This window comes from Hyperolius riggenbachi, chromosome 8 (assembly GCF_040937935.1).
Source record: "Hyperolius riggenbachi isolate aHypRig1 chromosome 8, aHypRig1.pri, whole genome shotgun sequence".
NCBI classification, from domain to species: domain Eukaryota; kingdom Metazoa; phylum Chordata; class Amphibia; order Anura; family Hyperoliidae; genus Hyperolius; species Hyperolius riggenbachi.
In genome coordinates this window covers 258,244,847-258,263,517 of record NC_090653.1, presented here as the reverse complement: position 1 = coordinate 258,263,517, position 18,671 = coordinate 258,244,847, and the positions used below count along the sequence as shown (strand labels likewise).

The 18,671-nt window shown below is 48.0% G+C and overlaps 1 protein-coding gene across 2 annotated transcripts in view; it reads right to left on the bottom strand.

Annotated features, from left to right (window-relative positions):
• Positions 1–18,671, bottom strand: part of LRSAM1 (leucine rich repeat and sterile alpha motif containing 1) — a 149,413-nt gene that overhangs the window by 110,552 nt on the left and 20,190 nt on the right. For both annotated transcript variants that reach the window (XM_068248692.1, XM_068248693.1), the window contains exons 3-5: positions 14,842–14,898; positions 10,693–10,737; positions 4,189–4,266 (exon numbers count right to left, since the gene is read on the bottom strand). In XM_068248692.1, coding sequence (XP_068104793.1) covers positions 4,189–4,266; positions 10,693–10,737; positions 14,842–14,898 — 180 coding nt within the window. The remainder of the gene's footprint in view (positions 1–4,188; positions 4,267–10,692; positions 10,738–14,841; positions 14,899–18,671) is intronic.

Genomic DNA, 18,671 nt, shown 5'->3' with positions numbered 1-18,671 from the left:
ATGGGGTTCAGGTCAGGAGAGTTGGCAGGCCAATTGAGCACAGTAATACCATGGTCAGTAAACCATTTACCAGTGGTTTTGGCACTGTGAGCAGGTGCCAGGTTGTGCTGAAAAATGAAATTTTCATCTTCATAAAGCTTTTCAGCAGATGGAAGCATGAACCCACTTTTGAACCAGAAACAGCGGCAGAAGCGCTTGACCTGGGCTACAGAGAAGCAGCACTGGACTGTTGCTCAGTGGTCCAAAGTACTTTTTTTTTCGGATGAAAGCAACTTTTACATGTCATTTGGAAATCAAGGTGCCAGAGTCTGGAGGAAGACTGGGGAGAGGGAAATGCCAAAATGCCTGAAGTCCAGTGTCAAGTACCCACAGTCAGTGATGGTCTGGGGTGCCATGTCAGCTGCTGGTGTTGGTTCACTGTGTTTTATCAAGGGCAGGGTCAATGCAGCTAGCTATCAGGAGATTTTGGAGCACTTCATGCTTCCATCTGCTGAAAAGCTTTTTGGAGATGAAGATTTCATTTTTCAGCACGACCTGGCACCTGCTCACAGTGCCAAAACCACTGGTAAATGGTTTACGGACCATGGTATTACTGTGCTCAATTGGCCTGCCAACTCTCCTGACCTGAACCCCATAGAGAATCTGTGGGATATTGTGAAGAGAAAGTTGAGAGACGCAAGACCCAACACTCTGGATGAGCTTAAAGAGGAACTCCAGTGAAAATAATTTAATTTAAAAAGGTGCTTAATTTTTACAATAATTATGTATACATGATTTAGTCAGTTTGCTCATTGTAAAATCTTTCCTCTCCCAGATTCACATTCTGACATGTATTACATGGTGACATTGTTACTGTGGGCAGATTATGTAGCTGTTCTGGCTTTAACAGACATCTATAAACAGCCATTTCCTGTGTGTGTCATTGTTACATTGTGGCAGTTTGCCCAGAGTACCGTACCGTACCAGAGCCTCTTGTGGGAGGGGTTTCAGCACAAAATCAGTCATACAGCGCCCCCTGATGGTCTGTTTGTGAAAATCATTATATTTTTCATGTAAAAGTGGGTATCAGCTACTGATTGGGATAAAGTTCAATTCTTGGTCGGAGTTTCTCTTTAAGGCTGCTATCGAAGCATCCTGGGCCTCCATAACACCTGAGCAGTGCCACAGGCTGATTGCCTCCATGCCACGCCGCATTGAAGCAGTTATTTCTGCAAAAGGATTCCCGACCAAGTATTTAGTGCATAACTGAACATAATTATTTGAAGGTTGACTTTTTTTGTTTTTAAAAAACTTTTCTTTCATTGGTCGGATGAAATATGCTAATTTTTTGAGATAGGAAATTTTGGTTTTCATGAGCTGTATGCCAAAATCATCAATATTAAACCAATAAAAGGCTTGAACTACTTCAGTTGTGTGTATTTGAATCTAAAATATATGAAAGTCTAATGTTTATCAGTACATTACAGAAAATAATGAACTTTATCACAATATGCAAATTTTTTGAGAAGATCCTGTATATACAGTGGTTTGCAGAAGTATTCGCCCCCCTTGAAGTTTTTCACATTTTGTCATATTACTGCCACAAACATGAATCAATGTTATTGGAATTCCACGTGAAAGACCAATACAAAGTGGTGTAAACGTGAGAAGTGGAACGAAAATCATACGTGATTCCAAACATTTTTTTTTACAAATAAATAACTGCAAAGTGGGGCGTGCGTAATTATTCAGTCCCCTTTGGTCTGAGTGCAGTCAGTTGCCCATAGACATTGCCTGATGAGTGCTAATAAATAAATAGAGTGCACCTGTGTGTGATCTAATGTCAGTACAAATACAGCTGCTCTGTGATGGCCTCAGAGGTTGTCTGAGAGAATATTGGGAGCAACAACACCGTGAAGTCCAAAAAACACCTTAGACAGGTCAGGGATCAAGTTATTGAGAAATGTAAAGCATGCTTAGGCTACAAAAAGATTTCCAAAGCCTTGAACATCCCACAGAGCACTGTTCAAGCGATCATTCAGAAATGGAAGGAGTATGGCACAACTGTAAACCTACCTAGACAAGGCCGTCCACCTAAACTTAAAGGCCGAACAAGGAGAAAGCTGATCAGAAACAGTCAAGAGGCCCATGGTGACTCTGGACAAGCTGCAGAGATCTACAGCTCAGGTGGGGGAATCTGTCCATAGGACAACTATTAGTCATGCACTGCACAAAGTTGGCCTTTATGGAAGAGTGGCAAGAAGAAAGGCATTGTTAACAGAAAGCATAAGAAGTCCCGTTTGCAGTTTGCCACAAGCCATGTGGGGGACACAGCAACCATGTGGAAGAAGGTGCTCTGGTCAGATGAGACCAAAATTGAACTTTTTGGCCAAAATGCAAAACGCTATGTGTGGCAGAAAACTAACACTGCACATCACTCTGAACACACCATCCCCACTGTCAAATATGGTGGTGGCAGCATCATGCTTGGGGGGTGCATCTCTTCAGCAGGGACAGGGAATCTGGTCAGAGTTGATGGGAAGATGGATGGAGCCGAATACAGGGCAAACTTGGAAGAAAACCTCTTGGAGTCTGCAAAAGACTTGAGACTGGGGCAGAGGTTAACCTTTCAGCAGGACAACGACCCTAAACATAAAGCCAGGGCAACAATGGAATGGTTTAAAACAAAACATATCTATGTGTTAGAATGGCCCAGTCAAAGTCCAGATCTAAATCCAATCGAGAATCTGTGGCAAGATCTGAAAACTGCTGTTCACAAACGCTATCCATCTAATCTGACTGAGCTGGAGCTGTTGTGCAAAGAAGAATGGGCAAGGATTTCAGTCTCTAGATGTGAAAAGCTGGTAGAGACATACCATAAAAGACTGGCAGCTGTAATTGCAGCAAAGGGTGGTTCTACAAAGTATTGACTCAGGGGGCTGAATAATTACGCACACCCCACTTTGCTGTTTTTTTTTTTTTTTTTTTTTTTAATGTTTGGAATCATATATGATTTTCATTCCACTTCTCATGTGTACACCACTTTGTGTTGGTCTTTCATGTGGAATTCCAATAAAATTGATTCAGGTTTGTGGCAGTAATGTGACAAAATGTGGAAAACTTCAAGGGGGCCGAATACCCAGTTCGGCCTATCTGGACGAGCTTCCTCGTCCAGATAGGCACTGGTGCTGCCGCCGGCTCGTGCGCGCGATCGGGCGCGCCCCCGCTGTCCGCCGCTAGCCCCCCGATCAGTGAATGGGAATATAATTCCCATTCACCGATCTAACTTCCCCGCAGAAATACCGACGCTTTCTCTCCAGAGAGCGCGGTATTTCTGCCCCCAGGAAACAACTCCTCAGCATTTTAGTTCCTAGATGCGAGCTGGTTCGCATCTAGGACTTTTTTCACTGTGGCCATCTTGTGGCCAAATAGTAAACTGCACCCACATACATTTTTGATTAAAAAAAAAACATTATTTTACATTTAAAATTAGCAGTTTCCCTCCCACACCAAAAATTACCCACATACACTTTTTTTATTTAAAAAAAAAAAAAAAAAAAAACAATTAAAAAACAAAACAAAAACAACATAAATAGTTACCCAAGGGTCTGAACTTTTTAAATATGCATGTCAAGAGAATATGTTATTATATTATTTAAAATTATAAGCTTATAAATAGTGATGGACGCAAATTGAAAAAATGCACCTTTATTTCTAAATGAAATATCGGCACCATAAATTGTGATAGGGACATCGTTTAAATGGTATAATAACCGGGACAGATGGGCAAATAAAATACATGCGTTTTAATTACGGTAGCGTATATTAATTTCAAACTATAATGGCCAAAAACTGAGAAATAATGAATTTCTTCCGTTTTTTTCTTATTCTTCCTGTTAAAATGCATTTACAGTAAAGTGGCTCTTAGCAAAATGTATCACCCACAGAAAGCCTAATTGGTGGCGGAAAAAACAAGCTATAGATCAATTCATTGTGATAAGTAGCAATAAAGTTATAGGCGAATGAATGGGAGGTGAACGTTGCTCGGATGCATGAGATTTTCGGACCGCGGCGCTGAACCGGATACTTTTGCAAACACATACACATACACACACACACACACACACACACACACACACACACTTTGCACACATCAATATCACATCCTACATAACAAACACTGGTCAGGTAAATGGGAAATCGAATTACCTTTAAGGTGGCCAGGTCAAGGGTGTGACAGGACTTTGGCACTAGTTGCGTTAACAAATTGCTGTGCAGAATCAATACCTGTAAAGAGACATTTCATAACAGATCAATGTGTTATTGTTCTTATACTTCAGTGTCCTTGAAGCAAACCTGCACTGAAAATAAAAATTCAAAATAAACATACCATACACGGGTCATACTTACCTCCTGTGTAGTCTACTCATCAATCTCTTACTCCTCTCCTGCTTACTGTTTGACCACTGTGATCAATGGAATTCTCCATTCTGAAAATGGTCGTTACCCCCATAACAGCTTCCCGGTCAGCACACTGTTAAACTGTAATATCGCCCACTTCAGCCATAAAGAAACATGGGCATTACCTTGCATATCAGTTGTCCTTTCAGTTATAACTGACAGCAACTGATATATCTGACGGATCTTTAAATTGAATACAGTTACACCGTTAGGTTTGAATGCTGAGTTGGATTTAACCCCATTTCTATACATGAAACGCTATGATTAAGATAGATATGATACAATCACCTGTAGCTAGGTCAACAAGTCCTGGCCGGAGCCTTCTTCGTAACACATTCCCTTTGTGTAACATTGTTTATTTTCACTGCAGAGAGCAGTAGAAGCTTGCTTACCTCTGGCCCCTGGCAAAGGCATGAATCTTCCCTCCCTCTGATGAAGTGACTTAGTTGTTGCCAGGGCGATGTAGCTGTTCGGTAGAGGGAGGAGAGTAGAGTGAAGGCACAGGGAGCTTTTTGCCTTTGCTGATTAGCCAGTAAACGTTTTTACACACATTGAATGCTTGGGAATGCTTTTAAATGTTCTTTTATGCAACTAACATTTTTCTTTTGGGAGTAATAATGACACTTTAATATCCAGCACGCCAAATCATTAGTGACATCCAAAGCCCGAGTGACCCCGGAGAGCACTGTTCTCCTCCTCACCCCACCCCCAGAAGCCCCTCTGTCATGAGGTGCATAACAAAAGTACTGCTAGCCTTGAGGCTAGCAACTCCACCGTACAGCATCAGGACCTAAATTATCGCCCTGGGGATCAAGTCCAAATGACTGCCGGGCAACATTCCTTTTGCCAGGATCATCTGCATGCTTGTTCAGGGTTCATGGCTAAAAGTATTAGAGGCAGAGGATCAGCAGGACGGCCAGGCAATGTGCAATGTTTAAAAGGAAATAACGATCAGCCTCCATATCCCTCTATGCTAAGGTGTACCTTAACCTCTAGCCGGCGGCAGCCCCAGGACCGCTCAACGCCAAAATGGTGTGAAGTCCTGGGGGCGGAGATTGCAGGGGATCACGTGCATCACGCCCTCATCAGTCTCTCAGTGGTGATTGTCGCTAGGAGACTGTTAGATGGCGAAACCGTCGTCTATTTGCATGGTACAGCGCTGCGATCTTGGAGTGACACAGCTGTCGCCAGCCGATTGCTGTCATTGGCTGAAGCTTCTGACAGCCGATTGCTGTCATTGGCTGAAGCTTCTGACAGCTGATTGCTGTCATTGGCTGGTGCCACGGAGGATATCTCAGCCCCTGGTGGGGCGATTCCTGTGCTGTAAATTGCTGTACGCGCAGCCAGCACTTTGCTAGCTGCGCATCCAGCTCGATCGCCGCCGCTCTGCTCAGTCCCAGGCAGCGCAAAGGGCTGGATCGGATGGGTCTGACGTCCATGACGTCATTCCGATCGTAGTCATGGCGACAGGAGAAGCCAAACAGGAGATTACGTTCTATACGCCATCTCCTGTTTACATTTGTTGCCGGCGGCGATCAGACTAGAGGGACACATGCGCCCTCTAGTAGTGTGTTATGTAGCTACCACTCAGGTAGCTACATGAAACAAAAAAAAAAAAAACATTTCAAAAAAAGTGCAATGCAGCCTCCTTGGCGGAAAAATTGAACCGCCAAGGAGGTTAACAGGTTAACCCTGTCCACTCTGAGTTTTTTCCTAAAAGGAGTCGTTTCTGCTCTGAGTTTTTTTTACAGAAATGCACTCTCCCTCTTACTCTCTCGCCCATTTTAACATGGAACATAGCATAGTAACATGGTATATCTTATTTTAAAAAACACATTATAGCGTTTAATTTAATACCTTATTTGGACAGCTAAGCGGGACATACGAGTGGAAAGGAAAAAAGTTATGCACCCAATTCTAGCTTGTAATGTTAACTGTACGTTGGAACATTTATTAAAAACCATTTTAAAGAGGAGGTGGACTTACCTCTCCAAAGTAGACACAATTCTGTTGATTATTGTCAACAAGCAGCTTTATTCATATACTTCACAAAGCATTGTACTAATACTGGCGCCAACTTACAGTCACATTAAAGTCCACCCTTGGTGGAGGGGTGCGACCCCCTTTTTCTCCTATCTACAGAGAGCGACTTCTTAACCTGAGTGGGGTCAGGTCTGATCTCCACACCTGCCTATATAGTGGCTGCCTGAATGATAACCCTGACTAGTTGAGAGTATAATTCATTTATCTTTATTACTCAACACCTGCAACCTACCGTACTACACCATTGTGGGCTCTCGGTTTCCTTTTTTTAGCTTGCTAAGCTACCTTCACAACTTTTTCTTTAGGGCTGGTTCAGACGGACGTTTGGAGGCGTTGCGTTTGCTGGCGTCGCGTTCAGCAGCGTTCGTGTGCGTTTGGATGCGGTCGCGTTTTTTCTTCCCCTAGGGGGACATTAGCCGTCGCGGTTAACCTCCCCTGGAAGCTACATGTAGCTTCCAGGGGCTCCTTGAACGCCAGAGAAAATCGGGACCCAAACGCCGCGTTTGTGTAAACGCGCTTGAAAGCTTGGTACAAACGCTCCCATTCACTTGAATGGGAGCGTTTAACACCAAGCCCTGAACGCTGGCTGTAAACGCTCTGCAAACGTCCGTCTGAACCAGCCCTTAGAAAAAGTTTATTGTAAACACAGCCTACAGCCACAGCTCCTACCACTGGCTTCCTCTGATGTCTGTGATGAACCCTCAGACTAGGAGTACCCCAGTATTACTGCAGCTTTTGTTCTGACTGGCCTGACTGCCTTTCATCTCTCATCAGAATAGATTAGGACTCTGCTATTATACCCGCCTTTGTATTCTTTGCCTTTTATCTCTCTCTTACAGAACCACGCTGAAGGCGAAAGTACAGATCATTCTTCTACAAACACTGATTCCCCTGACCTGGAATCCAATAATCACATGACGGAGGAGAAAGGTACAGAGCTGCAGCAAGGTTACTGGGAATCTAAAGGGCACTTCCTGTTAAACAAGCACAGGTACAGGGCAACTCTACAATAGACTAAACAGCAGTCTCCTAGTTATATCACTTACTGATATTAACCTTCTGGGGACCGCTGGCAGTAAATCTTACGCCGCACTTGTGGCTGCTTAACTCTGATGCGGCGTAGGATTTGCGCCCTCTGCTCTTTCCGCTCCGTTTGTGTGCGCCCGAGAGGGAGGATTAAGCTGTCATATGACAGCTGACATCTCCCCTCAGTGATCAGGAGCCACCGCGATCGGCTCCTAATCACATGATCACTACAATCACTGATTGTAGTGATCAATATTGAGCAGCGGCGGTAGGAGGAAAGGAGAGGACGGGACTCCCCTTCCTGCCGTTCCCCCGGCGATCCCCTCCGCTCTGGCTGGCATCTCCGCTCGCTCTGATTTAAGTGTCGGGTCCCAGCTTGATGACGTCATCAAGCCGCAACCCGGAACTTAGAGTCAGTGCGAGCGGGGATGCCGGCCAGAGCGGAGGGGGCTAGAGCTGCTCATAGCTGGAGTCTGGGAGGTGAGTAAAGGCTGCTGGCAATACGGAGGACACCTGGTTATACTGGGACACTATCTGCATTGGGGATACAGCTGCCTGACCATACAAACACGCCCCCTCCCCAGCATGTAAAATGCCCTGGTCCTTATGGGGGGTTAGGAAGCTGGTCCCAGCTGGTCCCCAGAAGGTTAAAGAGGAACTGTAGTGAAAAGAGCATAATAAATAAAATTGCTTATTGTTTACGATATTTATTTATATTTTAGTCAGTGTTTGCCCATTGTAAAATCTATCCTCTCCCTGATTTACATCCTGAAAAATATCACAGGTGGCAACAGCTATAGTACTGGTAGGTGCATCTCTGTGGAATGTTTACGTCACAGCCTGCTATACGCTGGTGGAATGTATAGCGCTAATGGAAGAGTGGGGGATTCCGGACTGCAGGCGGATGGGCACCACACAGTGGGCGACACAGAACAGGAAATGTATAAATGTACACATGGGGGGCACATTTGTACACTAGGTGGGCAGCGGCAGATGTGGCAGACTTGGTGAATCGGCCTGTGGTGTATGGGCAGCTGACAGATCTCTCTCTAATCAGATTGGATCAGAGAGAAATTTGTCTCTTGGTCGAATCTGCCCGTCATCCCAACCATCAGCTCCCAGAGAACATGTAGATCAATTCCAGCTCTCAGCTGCAACAAATTGGTATAAATACAAAAAACAAAAATTACAGTAGAGTCTCAGTTCTCTGCCACTGATGGGGATCGGCAGATGCTGGATAAGTGTGCCTTCTGGTTGCTTAACCTCCTTAGCGGTAACCCCGTGTGTGACACGGGGTAAGCCGCCGGAGGGTGCCGCTCAGGCCCTGCTGGGCCGATTTACTTAATTTTTTTTTGCTGGACGCAGCTAGCACTTTGCTAGCTGCGCCAGCACCCCGATCGCCGCCGCCGCGCGCCCGATCGCCGCTATCCGGTGCGGCGCGCGGCCCCCCCCCCCAGACCCCGAGCGCTGCCTGGCCAATCAGTGCCAGGCAGCGCCGAGGGGTGGATCGGGTCTCCCAATGACGTCCCGACGTCGCTGACGTCGGTGACGTCATCCCGCCCCGTCGCCATGGCGACGGGGGAAGCCCTCCAGGAAATCCCGTTCTTTGAACGGGATTTCCTGATCGGTGATCGCCGAAGGCGATCGAAGCGGGCGCGGGGATGCCGCTGAGCAGCGGCTATCATGTAGCGAGCCCTCGGCTCGCTACATGATAAAAAAAAAAAAAAAAAAAAAAAACTGTTGCGCTTCCCCCTGGCGGTATTTTTCATACCGCCAAGGGGGTTAAAGGACTTACGAGGCCAAAGGAAAAAAAAAGTTCAGTACCTGTAGCTAATTTGAATGCACGGAGGACGCCACCCACGCCCTCCATGCAGCTTCGCTGGGTCCCCGCTGCTCAATATCCCCCCGGGCCGGCTTCCGACCGCACAGCCTGCAGCATGGATTGGGGGGGGGGGGGGGGGAGGCCCCAGAGCTGCGCAGCCGCACTCGCGCCTGTGCGGACTGCGCAGCCGCGGCCAACTCGGGCGGACATTTTGCAGGAGGCATGAGAGCCCGACCCGGGCTGTGGGGTCGAGAGCCGGCCTGGGGGGATATTGAGCCCGCTGCTCAATATCCCCTGGCGAAACTGCACAGAGGGCGCAGATGGCATCCTCCGTGCATTCAAATTAGCTACAGGTACTGAACTTTTTTTTTTCCTTTGGCCTCGTAAGTCCTTTAAGACTCGATGTTAAAAGTAGGCTCAGCTAATACAGTTCTATGCCCCATTCGATATACAACAAACAACATTTGTATAGCGCTTTTCTCCTGTAGGACTCAGCCAGACACACTATAAGCGCTTTTCTGAGTGCTTTTTGACCATCAGAGCTTTCTGAGAGCTTCTTAAAAAAAAACTCCCATTGACTTACATGAAAATAGCGGTAAAACCGATCTTTTCATGTAAGTCATTGATGGCCAAAAAGCGCTCAGAAAAGCGCTTTTAGTGTGTCTAAGCCCTCAGAGTGCATAACCATGGCTCAGACCAGTAATTGGTTAATTGGTACAGAAGAAGAATTCTACACGTCCACAAATGCCAGGCTAAACAGGTGGCTGGATTTGAATAGCTCCAGGGATGGGGCTGTCTTTACTGGGTGTGGTAGGGAATTCCAAAGGGTAGGGGGGCAGCATGACAGAAAAGTGATGGCTCCAAAGGTTTTGAGGTGCACTCCGGGAGTGACCAAGTTTATGGATCATAAACCAGGGCTGTGGAGTCCGAGTCGAAGAGTCAGAGAAATTTTGGGTACCTGGAGTCGGAGGTTTCATAAACTGATTTTTGTTCCAATTCCACAGGTCTGGTAAAAATTAGACTAAGAATCGGAGTAGAGGAGTCATTTTGGGTACCTGGAGTTGGAGGTTTCATAAACTGAGGAGTCAGATGATTTCTGTATGGATTCCACAGCTCTGCCAGGAACTCTGCCATAAATGTTAAAATACAGTAATTGAAAGTATAATAACCTTGGGGTTGCTGTGGAACCCAGTCTGCAAGCACAGCAGAGCCCACAAATGGCCGAAGAAGGTGGCTTTAACCACTGTGAGTACTGCTGGTGATCTGTGTTGGTTGGTTGAGACAGCTGGTTAGTTAAATTCCGGATAACCAGGACTCTACTGTGGATTTACTGAACACAGAAGGAGAAAATGGTGACTAACCTTCTTCTGAAGGACTCGGCACATGGACAGCGCAGCGTCAGGGATCTGGCGTCAGAAAACAATAGGTGAGAACACAGCAAGCAAAGCCAATTAAAAAAAATGGAAAATCGTTATTAAACAAAAATAAAACAAAATACAGTATAAGCAAGTCAAATGCTGCATCACTTAAGGGTTAGGCATCAGCGGGGGGAGGGTGTCTGTTAGGATCAGGCATCAGAGGGGTTGCGTGGGTGGGTGGGTCAGGAATCAACAGGAGGAAGGTGTCTGTTAGGATCAGGCATTGATGGTGGTGGGGGATTGGTTGCGTAGGTAGGTTACGGTTAGGCCCCGATGGGTGGTGTTCTGTCTGTAAGGATCAGGCATTGATGGTGGTGGGGGGTTGGTTGCGTAGGTAGGTTAGGCTCAGGGATCTGTAGGAAGGGGTGTCTGTTAGGATCAGGCATTGATGGTGGTGGGGGATTGGTTGCGTAGGAGGGTTACGGTTAGGCACCGATGGGTGGTGTTCTGTCTGTAAGGATCAGGCATTGATGGTGGTGGGGGGTTGGTTGCGTAGGTAGGTTAGGCTCAGGGATCAGTAAGAAGGGGTGTCTGTAAGGATCAGGCATTGATGGTGGTGGGGGATTGGTTGCGTAGGAGGGTTACGGTTAGGCCCCGATGGGTGGTGTTCTGTCTGTAAGGATCAGGCATTGATGGTGGTGGGGGGTTGGTTGCATAGGTAGGTTAGGCTCAATGATCTGTAGGAAGGGGTGTCTGTTAGGATCAGGCATTGATGGTGGTGGGGGATTGGTTGCGTAGGAGGGTTACGGTTAGGCCCCGATGGGTGGTGTTCTGTCTGTAAGGATCAGGCATTGATGGTGGTGGGGGGTTGGTTGCGTAGGTAGGTTAGGCTCAGGGATCAGTAAGAAGGGGTGTCTGTAAGGATCAGGCATTGATGGTGGTGGGGGGTTGGTTGCGTAGGTAGGTTAGGCTCAGGGATCAGTAGGAAGGGTTGTCTGTAAGGATCAGGCATTGATGGTGGTGGGGGGTTGGTTGCGTAGGTAGGTTAGGCTCAGGGATCAGTAAGAAGGGGTGTCTGTAAGGATCAGGCATTGATGGTGGTGGGGGGTTGGTTGCGTAGGTAGGTTAGGCTCAGGGATCAGTAGGAAGGGGTGTCTGTTAGGATCAGGCATTGATGGTGGGGGGGGGGGGGGTTGGTTGCGTAGGTAGGTTAGGCTCAGGGATCAGTAGGAAGGGGTGTCTGTAAGGATCAGGCATTGATGGTGGTGGGGGGTTGGTTGCGTAGGTAGTTTAGGCTCAGGGATCAGTAGGAAGGGGTGTCTGTTAGGATCAGGCATTGATGGTGGTGGGGGGTTGGTTGCATAGGTAGGTTAGGCTCAGGGATCTGTAGGAAGGGGTGTCTGTTAGGATCAGGCATTGATGGTGGTGGGGGATTAGTTGCGTAGGAGGGTTACGGTTAGGCCCCGATGGGTGGTGTTCTGTCTGTAAGGATCAGGCATTGATGGTGGTGGGGGGTTGGTTGCGTAGGTAGGTTAGGCTCAGGGATCAGTAAGAAGGGGTGTCTGTAAGGATCAGGCATTGATGGTGGTGGGGGGTTGGTTGCGTAGGTAGGTTAGGCTCAGGGATCAGTAGGAAGGGTTGTCTGTAAGGATCAGGCATTGATGGTGGTGGGGGGTTGGTTGCGTAGGTAGGTTAGGCTCAGGGATCAGTAAGAAGGGGTGTCTGTAAGGATCAGGCATTGATGGTGGTGGGGGGTTGGTTGCGTAGGTAGTTTAGGCTCAGGGATCAGTAGGAAGGGGTGTCTGTTAGGATCAGGCATTGATGGTGGTGGGGGATTAGTTGCGTAGGAGGGTTACGGTTAGGCCCCGATGGGTGGTGTTCTGTCTGTAAGGATCAGGCATTGATGGTGGTGGGGGGTTGGTTGCGTAGGTAAGTTAGGCTCAGGGATCTGTAGGAAGGGGTGTCTGTTAGGATCAGGCATTGATGGTGGTGGGGGGTTGTTTGCATAGGTAGGTTAGGCTCAATGATCTGTAGGAAGGGGTGTCTGTTAGGATCAGGCATTGATGGTGGTGGGGGATTAGTTGCGTAGGAGGGTTACGGTTAGGCCCCGATGGGTGGTGTTCTGTCTGTAAGGATCAGGCATTGATGGTGGTGGGGGGTTGGTTGCGTAGGTAGGTTAGGCTCAGGGATCTGTAGGAAGGAGTGTCTGTTAGGATCAGGCATTGATGGTGGTGGGGGATTGGTTGCATAGGTAGGTTAGGCTCAATGATCTGTAGGAAGGGGTGTCTGTTAGGATCAGGCATTGATGGTGGTGGGGGATTAGTTGCGTAGGAGGGTTACGGTTAGGCCCCGATGGGTGGTGTTCTGTCTGTAAGGATCAGGCATTGATGGTGGTGGGGGGTTGGTTGCGTAGGTAGGTTAGGCTCAGGGATCAGTAAGAAGGGGTGTCTGTAAGGATCAGGCATTGATGGTGGTGGGGGGTTGGTTGCGTAGGTAGGTTAGGCTCAGGGATCAGTAGGAAGGGTTGTCTGTAAGGATCAGGCATTGATGGTGGTGGGGGGTTGGTTGCGTAGGTAGGTTAGGCTCAGGGATCAGTAAGAAGGGGTGTCTGTAAGGATCAGGCATTGATGGTGGTGGGGGGTTGGTTGCGTAGGTAGTTTAGGCTCAGGGATCAGTAGGAAGGGGTGTCTGTTAGGATCAGGCATTGATGGTGGTGGGGGATTAGTTGCGTAGGAGGGTTACGGTTAGGCCCCGATGGGTGGTGTTCTGTCTGTAAGAATCAGGCATTGATGGTGGTGGGGGGTTGGTTGCGTAGGTAAGTTAGGCTCAGGGATCTGTAGGAAGGGGTGTCTGTTAGGATCAGGCATTGATGGTGGTGGGGGGTTGTTTGCATAGGTAGGTTAGGCTCAATGATCTGTAGGAAGGGGTGTCTGTTAGGATCAGGCATTGATGGTGGTGGGGGATTAGTTGCGTAGGAGGGTTACGGTTAGGCCCCGATGGGTGGTGTTCTGTCTGTAAGGATCAGGCATTGATGGTGGTGGGGGGTTGGTTGCGTAGGTAGGTTAGGCTCAGGGATCTGTAGGAAGGAGTGTCTGTTAGGATCAGGCATTGATGGTGGTGGGGGATTGGTTGCATAGGTAGGTTAGGCTCAATGATCTGTAGGAAGGGGTGTCTGTTAGGATCAGGCATTGATGGTGGTGGGGGATTAGTTGCGTAGGAGGGTTACGGTTAGGCCCCGATGGGTGGTGTTCTGTCTGTAAGGATCAGGCATTGATGGTGGTGGGGGGTTGGTTGCATGGTAGGTTAGGCTCAGGGATCAGTAAGAAGGGGTGTTTGTAAGGATCAGGCATTGATGGTGGTGGGGGATTGGTTGCATAGGTAGGTTAGGCTCAATGATCTGTAGGAAGGGGTGTCTGTTAGAATCAGGCATTGATGGTGGTGGGGGATTGGTTGCGTAGGTAGGTTATGGTTAGACCCCGATGGGTGGTGTTCTGTCTGTAAGGATCAGGCATTGATGGTGGTGGGGGGTTGGTTGCATAGGTAGGTTAGGCTCAGGGATCAGTAAGAAGGGGTGTCTGTAAGGATCAAGCATTGATGGTGGTGGGGGGTTGGTTGAGTAGGTAGGTTAGGCTCAGGGATCAGTAGGAAGGGGTGTCTGTTATCATTAGGCATTGGTGGGGGAGGGGTTGTGTGGGTGGGTCAGGGTTAGGTATCAGCAGGGGTGGGAGGAGGGAGGGTGTCCGTTAGGATCAGGCATTAGTGGGGGGAGGGGGGTTGGTTGCGTAGGTAGGTTAGGCTCAGGGATCAGTAGGAAGGGGTGTCTGTTAGGATCAGGCATCGTTGGGGAGGGTTTGTTGCATGGGTGGGTTAGGCATCAGTGGGGGGAGGACTTGTTTGAGAATAGGGTTAGGTTTAGCGTTAGTAAAAAATCAGTACAATTTACCAATATTTTAAAACTGGAATTACCACTGCCCAACATTCTTACATTGGTTATTTTACTGATATTAAACTAGCGACTATTTCCTGCACCCAAATTACTCCAATACCCTTTCTGTATGTACACATCCCTACTGCTACTATGTAACCCTCCAACCTCCACCTCCTTTATTTTGTGTTTTTTTTTGCACAGGAAAGTCGGTGTGTCCTGCTTACCTCTGACAATTCACATTTTGAGATGTCCAGGATATCATCCGCTCCGGCCTCCTTGGCCTGGGGAATAAGAAGCAAGACACTGATGTTACAGGAATCATGGCTGAAATATTGACATAATTGTAAAGATCTCATGTTGTGATACAAACCAGCCTCACTCAGCTCCTCATTCTTGTGTCACTGCAGAAAATTCCAGGGCTGTGGAGTCGGTACAACAATCCTCCGACTCCAACCCCAGACTCCGACTCCGGGTACCCAAAATTGCCCCGACTCCTTGACTGACTCCAACTCGGACTCCACAGCCCTGGAAAATTCCCAGTATACACCACTTCTAATTGGCTCTGCTGGGTCACATGTAGTTTAGCACAACAGTCCTCCCCGGAGCAGTGTTTTTCGGCACTGCTAGATTTGGACGCAGCCGGGGCCACCATAGACTACAAAAGGGATCACAACTGAGCAGTGCTCAGTGAGTAACGTCAGCGCCGTCAGAGGACGGAGCCGAGGTTGCTTAAAAAAAAACCACAATAATTCGGCCTGCAGCAATCGCTGGAAGCCGAATTATATCATTCCCCCACTATCCATGGTGGCAGCATGGAGGGGGAATAGTAATTAATACGGCCGGGAACTTGTGCAGCAGCAGGATCAGCCATATACCGCTGTATCCTGCGCCCAAGTCTATCGGCGGTGATTACATATGTACGCCTCAGCAGCGTATTTCATCTACTGCTGAGATTTGTTAGGGAAGGTATGTACAACCTTAACTTCTTCCGGACCGACACAGTATAAATCTACGTTGGGCAGGGGGCGCTGCGGTTCTGACTGGACGTAAGCTCTACGTCCCATACACCGCGTGTCCCCGCCGCTCTCGCCCCTTTCTCTCCGCCGCAATTTGCTCGTCCTGGCGTCTCTATGACGGCAGAGCACTGTGAGCCGGGCAGGAGTCGTTTTCATTGGCTCCTGGCCCTGTCATTACTGTAAGCCGTTCCCATTGGCTTACATGGAGTGACAGGGTCAGATGCCAATGAAAGCGGCTCCTGACCGGCGCACAGCGCTCTGCCGTCATAGCTACGACAGAGAGAGCAGCCTGCGGCGGGGACAGAGCGGCATGACCGGCGGGAGCGATGGATTGTTGCAGTGATTCGTCGGTATGCAGCGTTTTAGTGTACCGCAACCTCTGGTTCTTAGAGGGGCAGAGGCTGCTGTTACCGAAGTGGTTAAAGAGAAACTCCAGTGAAAACAATGTAATCAAAAATTAATTTTTACAATAATTATGTATAAATGATGTACCGGTAGTCATTGTTTGCCTATAGTAAAATCTTTCCTCTCCCTGATTTACATTCTGTCATTTATCACATGGTGACATTTTTACTGCTGGCAGGGGATGTCAGTGGAAGGAGATGCTGCTTTTTTGGCAGCTGGAAACAGCTGTAAAAAGCTGTTATTTCCCACAATGCAACAAGGCTCCTGCAGTATTATGTCAGAATCATGGTCCTGACATCACACTGTGGGAGGGGTTTCACCCACAATAATCAGCCATACAGAGCCCCCTGATGATCCATTTGTGAAAAGGAAAAAGATTTCTCATGGGAAAGGTAGTATCAGCTATTGATTGGGATGAAGTTCAAATTTTGGTTACGGTTTCTCTTTAAATGTTAGAATGTATATCTTCCCGGGGGAAAAAGTTAGTGGCTTCATACCACCTCCAGCCGACCATTTTTTGAGGACATCATACAGTTCTCCTCCAGTCCAAGGTGGGAAACCGATTGTCCCAAATATGCTGATCGCATACTACTTCTTTCCAAGCAGTATAAGCTACTGTTGCAGCAATCAAGCCATATGTTTCTGCCAGACCCCTGGTGTTCTCTGCACACTTCCGCATACGTCAGGCATGCAAGGGGCTTCTCACAGGACTAACTACGGAAAGCACAAAAAACCAAAATTGTGCAGACTGCATCAGTTGTTGGAAACACGCAGGTTGAGACACACTGGAGAGAAAGTTGGTTTATTGCTTGTAAAAACAACTTTTCCCAACCTGGGGTTTCAGGCATAAGCCTTCGTACTCCAACCTCCCACACCTGTCTCACCAGGATTGTATTCAAATGTGCGATCTGTGTCAATCTGGAGAAAATAAAGCATCAATTGTTTGACAAGTGCCCAGTTGGCTGGAGGTGGTATGAACCCACTGAAGTAACTGACATTTCCCCTACCGGCATTGGGACTAGCTTGGAGTTTCCCTGGTTGCATTTATTTTCTTTGTTTTACTTTGTGCCATCATCAATACATTCAGAGCACAACCTGAAATTTACCTTTTTACTTTGGTTAATAAGTTATCTATCTTTGTGTCCTTAGTCCGAGCTCTACTCCTGCCCATCTTGGCGTGCACTTAAGCTGTCCTGCTGCATTATAACTTAAAGGAAACATCCAAGTAAAAAAGTCACGTAACCCGCGCCGTGGAGCACAAAAGACGCCGACCCGGAACCCGACCTGGTGAGGGAAGAAGACCAGGAGCCTCCGGAGCTGCAGCGAGGGCACAGGACGGCTGCCACGGGCTGGAAGAAGCCCCAGGTAAGTGGATCTTTGTTGTTGTTTTTTACTTAGACACTCCCTTTAACCACTTCCGGATTCTCGGTACGTATATACACGCCCCTGAATCCAGAAGTGTATACCATGGAAACGGCCGCTCGTATGAGCGGCCGTTCCATGTCAGCTCACGGAGGGTGTCTCCGTGAACACCCTGCGAGCCGATCGGCGGCTCGCAGGGTAAATGTAAACACACGGGGAAGATCTTCCCCGGTGTTTACATGTATACGGCGCTGCTGCGCAGCAGCGCCGTAGAGGAGATCGGCGATCCCCGGCCTCTGATTGGCCGGGGATCACCGGCATCTGATAGGCTAAAGCCTATCCTATCCGGCGCAGGACGGAACTCCGTCCTGCGCCGCTCACAGGGGGAGGGAGAGGGAGGGAAGAGGAAGGAGGCCAGGAAGCGCTGCGGAGGGGGGCTTTGAAGAGCCCCCCCCCGCAAGCGCAAGCAGCCGGCGGCGATCAGACCCCCCCAGCAGGACATCCCCCTAGTGGGGAAAAAAGGGGGGAAGTCTGATCGCCCTGGCTGCTAGTTGATCTGTGCTGTGGGCTGGAGAGCCCACGCTGCACAGATCAGCATAAAATGTCATGGTGTGGAAGTGGTTAAAGGAAACCCGAGGTGAGAGGGATATGGAGGCTGCCATATTTATTTCCCTTTAAAACAATGCCTGTTGCCTGGCTGTACTCCTGACCCCAGACTGACTGACTGTTACCCCAGTATAGGTAGTATAGTTACCACAGTATAGCTAGCATAGTTATCCCAGTATAACTAGCATAGTTACCCCAGTATAACTAGCATAGTTACCCCAGTATAACTAGCATAGTTACCCCAGTATAACTAGCATAGTTACCCCAGTATAGGTAGTATATATAGTTAACCCAGTATAGCTAGCATAGTTAACCCAGTATAGCTAGCATAGTTACCCCAGTATAGCTAGCATAGTTACCCCAGTATAGCTAGCATAGTTAGCCCAGTATAGCTAGCATAGTTAACCCAGTATAGCTAGCATAGTTAACCCAGTACAGCTAGCATAGTTAGCCCAGTATAGCTAGCATAGTTACCCCAGTAAAGCTAGCATAGTTACCCCAGTATAACTAGCATAGTTACCCCAGTATAGCTAGCATAGTTACCCCAGTATAGCTAGTATAGTTACCCCAGTATAGCTAGCATAGTTACCCCAGTAAAGCTAGCATAGTTACCCCAGTATAACTAGTGCAGTTACCCCAGTAAAGCTAGCATAGTTACCCCAGTA